Raw genomic sequence first — 12,361 nt, 5'->3', positions numbered from 1 at the left:
TATATATATATATATATATATATATATATATATATATATATATATATATATATATATATATATATATATATATCAGAAAAAATGCATACTACAATGACTTTTTATAAATTTTTATTTAACTTAAATACATTTAATGAAAGATATTTGTTTTTAGTATCTATATAATACTACTATATTTTTGTTTAATGGGAGGAGATTCACCTGCTATTAAATAAACTGAGTAATTTTGCTTGAATTCTAGATTTAAAGAAAAATTAAAATAATAGCACTACGTAATTATTGCTGAATTCTAGATTTAAAGAAAAAACTAAATTAATAGGTCTATTTGTGTTCTGGATATCGAACATATAAAAGGAAATAAAATTTCTTTGGAAGCATCCAGATGACTAATTTTATATTAAATTCAAATGATAGGCCAACGTTTGTTTGTTGTTTGGAAAAGGAGAAGCCGGGAAGACATGGAAGTAACCAAAAAGACCATTACAACAGCTCGTCTATTCATTGAAGACAGTTATTGGTTGTAACAACCCAAATTGATTTATTTTATATTTTATTTTAAACAATGAAAATTATACGATATTTCAATAGCGTGATAGCGTCATACCTTTTGTTAGCTTTTTATTTATATAAAATCTTAAATCATTCATGATTACGTAGAATATGAATAGACATGTTTTGCGTATGTCAATTAAAGATAGGGGTGTTGGTATTCAGTAATGTTGTATTAGATCGTCATAAATCTATCTTTATCTTTATAAGAAAACATTTGGTTTTCTCCTATCATGGCCGTCATAAATCTATCTTTATCTTTATAAGAAAACATTTGGTTTTCTCCTATTAGATCGTCTCTTTTTAATTGGGTTGGGTATGTTCCTAGGATAAATCTAGAATAAAAAGCCATATGGTTTTCTATGTTTTTTAAAATGAAAAAAATATGAGAGTAAAATATAATAGCGTGGCAGGTGGGGTTGTATGTCTTCAAAATATTTAAAAACCAATTCAATAATTATAATAAAGCTCTTACAATTGAACCCAACGCGGTCAGAAATGTCGATGAATCGTAATTCGTATATAGCGTTTTTATTTTTCTTTTGTTTAACTTTAAATGGATTAGAATATATTGAGATATTGGATTATCATAAATGATTAGTGTGTTTAAAAAAATATAGGCTCATTCATATTTTTTTTTAAAGATTATTACGTAGTCTTTTTATAAATAATAAAATAGTTCCTATTTTTTTTTTTTCACATATACCATCTACTACAATTAAAAAAAATATAAGTTCTAAGACACAACTTCACATAGTGTAGTTAGGCCCCGAATATGTTGGGGTGAATAATAATAGGCTCCTTAATTGTTGTAGTTTGTGTGGTATATCTGAATGAGTCTTGTATTTATTAATCTTTAGATGAAGGAAGAACATGTGGAAGTTTCCATTAATTTTGTGTGGCAGTGGCTATTCTCTACATAGCTTAGGCAGCTGAGTACGGGTCTGTTGCCACCCATCAGCGTTGTGATCATGCCTTACACCCTGCTCCCGAATTCACTAAAGGAAAGAAAAGAAAAGAAAGGAAGAACAAGGAGAGAAAGGAAAAGGAAGGGAACGGAAATAATAAAGTATTCAGTGCTCCCGAGTTCGAAAGAAAGGAAAAGAGAGTATTCATTTTAGGTGCTCCCGAGTTCATTAAAGGAAAGAAAAGAAAGTAAAAAAAGACAATTATACCCTTTTATGTTTTTGAGTAAATATTAAGTTTTTACATCCTCACATTCATTCTACCGTACCCCCTACCCCAAAAAAACCAACTCTCCCTTCCTCCCCTCTACTTAAAACATTAACAAAACAATTTTATTTTAACATAAAGTAAATTGTAAAAAGGGAAATCGCATGTTATTCAATTGTTTTCAAGATGCAAAACGAAAACCACAAACAACTCAAAAAAAAAATAAAAAAAACCAAAATCATAAACGCATTAGATCAATCCAGTAACAATCACCCAAGGTTATTTAATCACGTGCACCCATCATATCTTTGAGGATACCCATTCGTATCTGAAGGGGACAACTGAACAATGTCCTAGCTTTTGCTTGATTTGTTGCCAAAAAATTTAGAGCCCTCGGTAATTCATGGGGTTCCAAACCCACCAACTCCAATTCTCTATAAATTTCTTCCCCTGTATATTCCCGAGGATAAGCTCTATCAAAAATTATATTACCCTCCCTGATAGCACCAGCCACATTATCAACCGATTTCATTATCTTTGAGTTAATATCTTCTTCTTCGTCGTCGTCTTCAAATTTCCTCTTTTTACTCTTACACTTCTTTGCACATGAAGACTGTTCTTGTGAAAAAGGAGGTGGAATAACATCCTGAATGTTATCATCAAGATCAACATATTCGTTCTCCAAATGAATTTCATTGTTAGCTAACATGTCATCAACTTCTTTAATTGTTTCAACTTGAATATTTTCATTTTTATTTAATCGGGCATTTCTTTCTTTCGCTGTCTCAGCATGTGCACCAGATGCCCTATCCCTTGCAAATAACATCAACATCTCATCGAAGTATGCAATCTTTTTTGTCTTTAACGACACAACCTCAGGTTTTGACTGTATAACAACACAAAAATAATTAGTATTGCAAACGATAACATAAAATATTTTAAAAAAATAACATAGACATAAAAGGAACAATTACTTTTATTAAATTATCCCATACTTCTTCCTCCACTTCTATTAGTTGAGTAGACGAATTCCAAGAGAACCCGCTCATTGAAATTCCCCTAAACACATCGTACCATTGCGAAAAATGTTTTTTTAAGGTTTTGTAGCGATTCTTCAAATGACTTTTGGTAATATCCATTTGATGGTTTGTGTTCAATTCCTCAACCATTTGAGCATATGCACTTGGTGTGAAACTACCATTCACCCTATTGCCTGTCTCTTGTTGTTTAATCATCGCTTGGATGTACGCATAATCCATTATTTCTGACCATTTAACTTGTTCCTTTTCACTACCACCAGCTTCCTGTTTGATCATGATGACTTTGCATATAGGAATAAAAATTAAAGAATGGTACATTGTTAGACCACAATATGAAGGATAATACTAATAAAAAATATGAAGGGTAAATAACATAATTAATCTCAAAAACCAATCATCAATACAATGTGAAATTGTAAACAAAATGTATCAAAATGAAACTTGTTTTACATATTAATTTAATTGTTTGAATGTGTCAAATAATTTGCCCACATTTCATTTGCAATTGAATTCCTTAGTTGCTCTGCCATTCTATTACCCTCATTTGTTTCTGTTGAATTACGACGATCTTGCTCTTGTGGTCCGTTTAAGATCTCTTGCATCACCTCATCTTCAAGATTTATGTCGCGGTCTTCATCTAATAAAAAGTTGTGTAGAATACAACATGCCAAAAATATGGTAGATTGTGTTTCACAAGAGTAAAATGGTTCCGTTGTACTTCGAATGATAGGAAACCTTCTTTTAAGGACACCAAAAGCTCGCTCAATGGTGTTACGTAAAGAAGCATGACGAAGATTAAACAACTCTTTAGAATTTTGTGGACCACGCATGGAGTACTCTTTTAAATGATATCTAACACCTCTATATGGCGCCATTAGTTTATTCGTATGAGGCAAATCCCCATCTACTAAACAGTATTTACCTATAAAGAGCTTAATCAATATTATTGAAAAATATTAGATATTGAAATTACATTGGTTTAATAAATTACCTGATGGAATTAGCAGTTTATCATTTCTAGTAAATGCGTTCTTTATTATTCTCGAGTCTGATGCAGTACCCTCCCAACCCGTTAACACAATGGTAAACTTCAAATCAAATGTACAAGCAGCTAATACATTTATTGTCGGGTATCCCTTACGACCACGGTATCTAGGGGCATCTCTATTAGGCACATGGACACGAACATGTGTTCCATCTATTGCCCCTATACAATCCTTGAAAAAAGGATAAAATCTCGTACTTTCTTGAATTTCTCTCAGGACAACATCACCTGTAGGTTGCTGAATATAAAGACCTTCTATTGCTATAATCGATCGTAATACTCTATGGAAGCACCTACTCGTTGTTGATCTAGAGCGACGATACATCCACGAGGTAAACCGAGTTCGCAAATCATTACTTACAATATGCAAAAATCTAGCAACATGTTCCTCAACGGACATGCGTTGCATACGTCGTAGACCACCTATAGTTTGTAAGATTTCACACAATCTCCTAAAAGCGTTTTCACTCATACGAATAAGGTCAAAACATTGACCACCTTCTAAAAGATTGTGGAGCAACTCTTCCCGTACAGCTTGTCTTTCTAAAATAACTTTTCTAGTGGGTAACCTAACCCGCTTTTTGTTGGCCATATTACGTTGTGTAATAAAAGTAAACAACAAGCATATCAAGTTAACGACTTGCAATTGTCGGGCTCTTAAAGCATGGGCAGGGTTGAGTATCGGAGTATCCATAAGGACTATATATGAACTAATCCGTTTTTCTGATACATGATAAAATAGTTTGAGTTAAATTTAAAACAATTGTAATATAAAACATTTGTAATATAAAACATTTGAAAATATACAACCCCGAATTGAAAATATTCAAAGCAATTTTTAAACATATATACATTGATCACATTCTAACAATATTGGTAAACAATATCATAAAAGTATTAGGCATATATCTAGATTTTGTGTACAAATAAAATTGATTTCATGGTAATATTGATATATGTATATTGTTGAAAATACTAAGTACTTGTAAGATGAATATTTGTAAATTCTATCCTGGAGACAAATATGTAAATACTTTATATTTACAAGATGTTTTCTAATATGGTTCACCCAATGTAATTGAGGCGAATCAATTGGTAATTACCAACTAAGATTTAAGTTGAATTTAGTCATTCAAAGTATAAAACTCAATAGCTAATTTTAAGAAATTTGTGACAAACAATACCCGTCAGGTCATACTAATTGTAAGTTAAAAGTTTTATATTATTCTAATTATACATCTACAACAAACAATAAGTACTTAAGCATGTGAGAAGAACAACCAATTTGATTTTATTTCCAATTAGTTTTTTGGGTGTTAATATTTCTGGGAAAACCACAAAAGATCACAGGAATTAAATGAAAATATATAAAAAGTTTGTTATCATTAGTTCTATATAGTTCTGCCCATTTGCTGATATATACTTACTGTGAGAAGAACAACCAATTTGATTTTATTTCCAATTTTACCCTTTTTACTAGAAATATGAAAACAGGTTGTTGTTTATAAGAAGAAATTACATACAAAGAAATTATGTACAGAATAATAACCAAAAACAAAACACAAGGCGGAAGGCTAGATGATACATCAGAATAATAACCAAAAAACAAGTTTGAAGCTGTATATAAGAAGCTGTACAAAAAAACCAAAAAAAAAAACAAAAAAAGGAATTGTGCGTACCAATTGGAGAAGGCAAAAGGCTAGATGATGAAGAAGGTAGAATAGAAGACGATGATGAAGAAGGTAGAATAGAAGACAGGGGCGTATCCTTTTATCATCAAGGCTAAGGGTATTTTCGTCATAAATTAACTTTTTATCCCCCATGCATTTCTTTCTCTCCAATTCCTCCCGATTTGGGAGGAAAGTTTAGAGCGGTAGAATTCCTCTGCAATCCGTTCTGTTCTTCTCTTCTCTTCTTAAAAAAAAAACTAGGGAGCAACCAAAATTCTCTGTTTTCCTTCCAAATCCTCTCAATTCTGTTCTGTTCTTTCGTTAATTGAAACGCAGGAGCAGGGCATTAACGACACTGTAACAGGGTGAGCAACCCCCCCCCCCCTTGCCGTCATGTGGTGTCCCGTGATGATAGTAACAATTTCTGTGTTTTTTCTTTACTCTTCTAAACTTAACCGTTTGAACGATCAAATTTCTTATATATATATATATATATATATATATATATATATATATATATATATATTTATCTATAAATATATACTATTACCTTGTTTTTAATTACATCTTTCTTTTCTTTCTCTATATTTCATAAACTTTCAATACCTTCAAAAAAATAGATCAGTTCGATCCGTTCCCAACCACGCAACGATGATGACGATGACACTATCTTCATCGCTGCGATGAACCAATATTATATGAATGCGTTACTACAACCAGATCCAGGTCCACTACTGTTAGGATATCAGACGATACTTGTCAAAACTCATAACAAATCTGATGTCACTTGTAAAGTTCTCATGACCATTGTTAGGAAGTAATGCGGATAACAAGAAAAACTAAAAGCACACAAAGACACAATATTTACGTGGTTTGGTCAAGGTGACCTATGTCCACGGGACGGAGGGAGTATTCTTTATTTCAGAGTTCTTAACAATAGGTTACAAATACAAATCACATGAGATTCGTCCTACTCACTAAGGATACGAGATACAAGACACAAAATGACCAAGTAGGCATCCCTATTTATAGTTGAAGGATCATACCTAAAACCCTAATGGGCCAAGCCCATTGGCCCATAGTCCTATGAAAGGTGAGAGCCTATCACATTCTGCCATGCATCATCTTCTAGAACATTCTTTCATGCCATAAAACCCATGATCATCAGCAACACACATGATGGACCACCTTTACCATATTAGAGCAACATAATGCATAGGTGGAGCATCATGATCACTAATGGCCCAACATCCATCATGGTGGCACAACATGGTGTATTTCTTGAGCATCATCATCATCTTCTAAGCATACATGGATCAATATGGCACAACAAAAGAATCAAGATGGTGCATCGTGTACCAAGATGGTCCATGATGGCGCAACATTTCCTCCATGGCGCAACTTCCCTTCATGATGGAGCAACATCGCCTTCATGGCTAAACATCACTTTGGAGCAATTTCAGACATGATGGCACTGAAGGGTTTTAAGCATTCTAACACTCCTAAGGTGTACATGCAACCCTAAATACCTTGGACCTATGTTTTCTCTATTATACATGCAAATATCAATTTTCCAAGGTATTGTTCTAACTAGCATAATATGAAGTACATATAATATAAATTCTAGTAGAATTACATACCTCTTTGTTGTAGCTTGATTCCATGGAGCTTAAGAGCCTAGTGCCTCAAATGTGACACCTTAAATGGTTCACACAACATCACCAACATCTTGGAATAACTTGAGAGAAAAGGTTCTTATGCTCAAATCGGCTAGCCCTCAAATGTACACACATTGGTGCCAATTTCTTGAGCCATGGGGTCCTTATATATAGTGGATATTAGGGTTACACCATGTAACTCATGTCTTTCCATATTCTTCATGCTCCATGGGTTAAAACCTCCGTGAAGTATCCATGGGTTACTCCATGGGTTTAGCCCAACATGAAGAACTGTGGATCATAAGCTCACATATATAAGAATGAATGATTAACACAATCAATCCCCATATATTTAATTAGTCTCCTTTTGATGACAATATTAATTCCAAATTAATTCTTGATCAATACTAATTAAATAATATGATTTCATATTAATATATTAGAACTTATAATATATTAACAAATCATAATTATCCTTTTCTCACAAAAGTCTATCCAAATTGTTCAATGTCATGTAACCCAAATGGACCATGCCAATCGGGTCAAGTACATATCAATTATAGTTATGGACTTATACACTAATCCAACAGTCTCCCACTTGGATAAGTCTAAAACTGTTATTGCGTATGACTTCAAAACCCGAATAGCAATCGTAGCTCTTGAAAGCTGTTGTCGAACTCTAAACAAATCAATGACGCGTCCATTAGATAAGGGATCATATATTCCTCCATTCTAGATATCATATGAACTGAGACATGGATTATAATCATTCTCTCTGTCCATTTGTTGTTTCACGATTTCCGATCTATGTTGATCGACTAATTGAACAAATCAAATCAGTCCAGGCTTGGCCAAGCACTTTGGGGTGTCATCACTAAATCATTGAGGAGCCAACATATATTGCTTTTATCCCTCCAAGGGTAAAAGGAATGGATTAACTTTGACTAATATGCTTGTTCTACTACTTGTTGAATCATACACAAAGGCACGTTTTATAACATCGAGTTACCAATGCATTTTCGTACAATCAATGTATAACCAACTCATAGGCAACACCTAATATCTCTAGGTTTGAAGAATATAAGATATTATCATCTCATGATCACTCATGATAAAATCCATGAAATGAGTCAAATGAGCGTGGGTTTAATCTAATACTCAAAACTTATGAGCACTCATGAATGTTGCAACAACTTTTGCTATGTCCACTACCTTTGACATCTACAAACCAGCTTCATGATAGTCTTGATTCATATCTACTTCCAACATATGACCAACTGTGGATGGTTTGTGTAACAACGGAAATTTTCAAACAAAATTTTCATTTCAAAATAAAGTGTTTTCATCCAAAACAAGGCATAAACATTCCACGTGTCATGTCATAGTACAAATCATATGAATCCCAAGATCATAAATCAACCATCAGTGTGTACAGATCACGCCGGCGCCTTCCCACGGTCCTCGCTAGTACCTGAAACGCATACACAACAACTGTAAGCATAATTGCTTAGTGAGTTCCCCAAAATACAACTTACGCACATACGCCTTTCCAGGCCCTGACCTTCCGGTCCATGTGTCTCAGGGGACTTCCGTCCCTGCTGGGTAAACCTTCCGGTCCTACCCACGCCAACCTTACGATCCACATTACAACGCCTTCCGGCCCATAACATATTCGCCTTCCGGCCCATAACATAATGCCTTCCGGGCCATATCAAGCATATCATACATAGCACATATAACAATTAACTTATCACATAAAACACATATGTCTCATATCGTATCCGACCTTCCGGTCACACAGTCAAACCCTTCCGGGTACAGTATAGTGAGAAGACTCACCTCGTGAATATCGATAGCTAGCAAATCCCGAAGTCACTCGTGCTCGATCCGTCGAGCTACAATCTCCCTATAACATCATACATCTCTAGTTAACACTTTTATCTTCTAAGTTTGACTATCCCTAAGAAGTCAAACATAGGTCAACTCTGGTCAACGGTCAACGGTCAACTTGACCGGACTCGGCGAGTGCACGAGGGCAACTCGGCGAGTCTAGACGTTTTCGCCAACTCCCTAGGATTCCTTTCTTACACGTCGAGTGCTTCCCCTGACTCGACGAGTTCCACCTGGGAGAGTCGCGGGGCCACCCCGACTCAACTCGCCGAGTCTCAAGAACAACTCGGCGAGTCCCAGCTCGACTCAGTCCGCCTGTCGACCCTCTCTAACTCGTCCTGACTCACTGAGTCAACCCCTGACTCGACTGGATCACTCACTGGCCGATCCAAGGAAATCTTCAAGCTACTTGCCGAGTCTGCTCATCGGACTCGGCGAGTCCATGCCATGCAATCACTCAAACTTGCTTCTAAGGTCAGATCTGTTCCAACAATTCATAGATCTGGCCTTCCTAGACTGATTCACTACGTAAAGCCCTTATCTTGGTGTTCACAATACACTCCATGTCTCATAAATGGAATTTTGGCCCAAGGCATAAGGATTCCAATCCAAAACCTCCATTGATTCACAGAAAGCTTGGGCAAAGGGACACTCTAGACCCCCAAGGGTCCAGATCTATGGTCTAAAACGCTTAAGGGACCAAGGGAGCACTAGATCTAGCCACATGAGGCCTTAATAAGCCCTAATCAATGAAAACATCAACATAGAAGAGGATAGTTCGAAGATATTACCACAATAACGATGCTCTGGACTCCAAACCCTCAGAAATGGCTCCTCTTGCTTTCCTTTTAGCTGATCCTCCCTTTCCCTTGCAAGATGACACTTCCAAGGTCAATAATGGCCTCCTTCTTTGCTCCAAACGCTCACACTCGATTAGGGTTTCACTCAAGGGACTGGTGAGCACAAATGACGGCCATAAGGCCCTTTAAATAGGTCCCAAACCCGAGAAATTAGGGTTTCATTAAACAGCGCGGACTCGCCGAGTCCATATCCTGGACTCGCCGAGTCCAGACGAATCCCGCATCCAGAATCGCGACCCTACTCGGCGAGTCTGAGCTCCAACTCGCCGAGTCCCCTCTCAAAACACGAAAAAATCAAAACAATAAAGATACCTGGAAATCCGGGCTGTTACAGTTTGAATAACTTAGTCATTCAGGAAGGACGACCTAGTTATTCTGGAAGTCAAAACATGCAAAGTGAAACACAAGAATAATCAAATCCAATATGGTCTCAGAACTTATGAATATAAATAGAACACCTTTTATTTATCACCATATTGATTACACATTATTCATTGCATACTGTTTCAAACTACCAACTTTATACTTGAATTAAAACAATAGCTGTCCCATGCTCCAACCATGTACACTATGTTTTCTAAACACTAGTCATGCCATACACCAAGTATGCACACTATGTTTTTTCCAGACATTAGTTATGCCAGACACCAAGTATGCACACTAAGTTTGTCTATGCTCTTTACTTTGTGAAATAGATCGACTGAACATAATTCCAATGATTCTCATTTCATAATCCCAAATCCTTACCGTAAATGCAAGAATTCCAAATTCCTGCCATTTACCTAAATATGTTAGATTCTAAACTTATATGCATTGATCATCTTGTAATGATTATGCACAAAATCACAAAGACTTGTCAACATACATTATAGAGTTTTCCAATGGAGATCAATTCCATGGAAACGAAGTATCATATTCAAAGTACATTGCTTTAAACATCATTCTTGCATTAATTTTTCTAATCTTATACATATTGAATAACTTCCACCTATGGAGACAACTCCATATTCCCATTTTGACTATCACTTCTGAACAAGAGTTGCCTCTTTTCAGAATATGTCAAAATGGTCCTTTCCATAAATTTACACCATACTTCTAACTGTCCTTGAGCAACCAATCTTTGGTAAACCTTAGATTGTCCTCGACAATTGCTTAATAAAATTAGTCATATCTAGTTCTAGTACTTTTTCCATCTTAACGCTCTAGGCATTTGAAAAAATTTAGAACAGATGAATATTATAGCACATGCAATCGATCCTATATCTGAAGCATATGGGATACGATTCATGACGTCTCATATAAAGACTAGAACAGTCTTTTGCTATAATATTTCTATTTCTATTTGCCATGTTCTCAAAATTCAGATTATGAAAAGGGATGTTGTAATCATAATTGAATTTTAGAACGCAAATAATGGACCCATATATAGAATTTCTTTATGTTGAGCCATTTCAACATAAAATTCACACACACACACACACACACACATATATATATATATATATATATATATATATATATATATATATATATCCTTGACTAAAGATGATTAAGACCACAATCTAAGCTTTTAGAATTGAAATGAAGTATAATTTCCTCTCCCTTAATTATAGCAAAACAACTTTTCCTAATTGAAACTTTTGTTTTCTATAATTAATATTGCTAACTTGCAACACTTATGATAATTATCATGCTCCCACTAACATGATGATTATTAGCATAACACTTATGTTCCCACTAGCTTTAAAATGTACTCAGAAATCTGTTGGACTTCTAGAAATCAATACTTTATTGACTTTGTTACCAAAGCTCAAAGTTAAGATACGAGATGCTTTGCTAAAACTTTATCAAGATCATACACCTTTCCTTAGATAGCACACATGTGTGTCTAAACAATTTCAGAATTATGAAAAGGGATGTCGTAATCATAGTCTCAATTGTTTAGACCTTTGTCATTCCTCACAAGTCTATGTTAGTGTGCCGATTAACCACACACGCTCCACTAACGACTTTGAGGATGCAAATATCACAATTGCTATCTACCTAAAATATACTTAGTGAAAGCGTTTCCTCACCATCATTTTCATGAATCGGAGAGAAACCTTATGACGCTCAGATTTTATGGTGTATGTTTGTGACATCCCCGTTTTCACGGCCAGAAAAGACCGATTTTGTTTATGCTTTATAAAAATCAGAGTATCTCTTTTAATAAAAACGTTGCAGAATTGGTTCCCAGAAAAACATGATAATTTCATTATCAAAGCATTTACAAAGAAGTTCATTTTTATTCGTTTTAAAACATTTGGGATGTCATCTTCAATACAGAAACATAAGCATAAACAAAACTTACATTCATTTACACTAGTGATCTATATCTCCTTAATCTCTCAGTGTAATGTAACTTCACCTCGTCACCTGTGATACAAGTAAACTGAGTGGGTCAGGTTGGGAAACCTGGTGAGTAAATAGGGTTTTC

At 34.9% G+C, this 12,361-nt stretch overlaps 2 protein-coding genes across 2 annotated transcripts; both read right to left on the bottom strand.

Moving 5' to 3' along the window:
* Positions 1–1,152: 1,152 nt before the first annotated feature.
* LOC111918186 (uncharacterized) lies at positions 1,153–3,038 on the bottom strand. Its single transcript, XM_023913844.3, has 2 exons — positions 2,697–3,038; positions 1,153–2,608 (listed from the first exon to the last, which is right to left on the bottom strand). Exons 1-2 carry the CDS (start codon positions 3,036–3,038, stop codon positions 2,006–2,008), a joined length of 945 nt encoding a protein of 314 aa, XP_023769612.2. The 3' UTR covers positions 1,153–2,005.
* Positions 3,039–3,220: 182 nt separating this feature from the next.
* LOC111918174 (uncharacterized) lies at positions 3,221–4,399 on the bottom strand. The gene is made up of 2 exons (XM_023913833.2): positions 3,754–4,399; positions 3,221–3,684 (listed from the first exon to the last, which is right to left on the bottom strand). Exons 1-2 carry the CDS (start codon positions 4,397–4,399, stop codon positions 3,221–3,223), a joined length of 1,110 nt encoding a protein of 369 aa, XP_023769601.2.
* Positions 4,400–12,361: the final 7,962 nt, after the last annotated feature.

This window comes from Lactuca sativa, chromosome 9 (assembly GCF_002870075.4).
Source record: "Lactuca sativa cultivar Salinas chromosome 9, Lsat_Salinas_v11, whole genome shotgun sequence".
Taxonomy (NCBI): Eukaryota; Viridiplantae; Streptophyta; class Magnoliopsida; order Asterales; family Asteraceae; genus Lactuca; species Lactuca sativa.
Note: the sequence above shows the minus strand (reverse complement) of the source record. Positions and strands in the feature narration are given on the sequence as shown.

Excerpts from the sequence above, each read along its gene's own strand:
- LOC111918186 (XM_023913844.3), bottom strand. The coding sequence starts at position 3,038 with ATGATCAAACAGGAAGCTGGTGGTAGTGAAAAGGAACAAGTTAAATGG. Across the intron at positions 2,609-2,696 it reads TATGGGATAATTTAATAAAA|TCAAAACCTGAGGTTGTGTC; the intron begins GTAATTGTTCCT and ends GTTGTTATACAG.
- LOC111918174 (XM_023913833.2), bottom strand. The coding sequence starts at position 4,399 with ATGGCCAACAAAAAGCGGGTTAGGTTACCCACTAGAAAAGTTATTTTA. Across the intron at positions 3,685-3,753 it reads TAAACTGCTAATTCCATCAG|GTAAATACTGTTTAGTAGAT; the intron begins GTAATTTATTAA and ends AGCTCTTTATAG.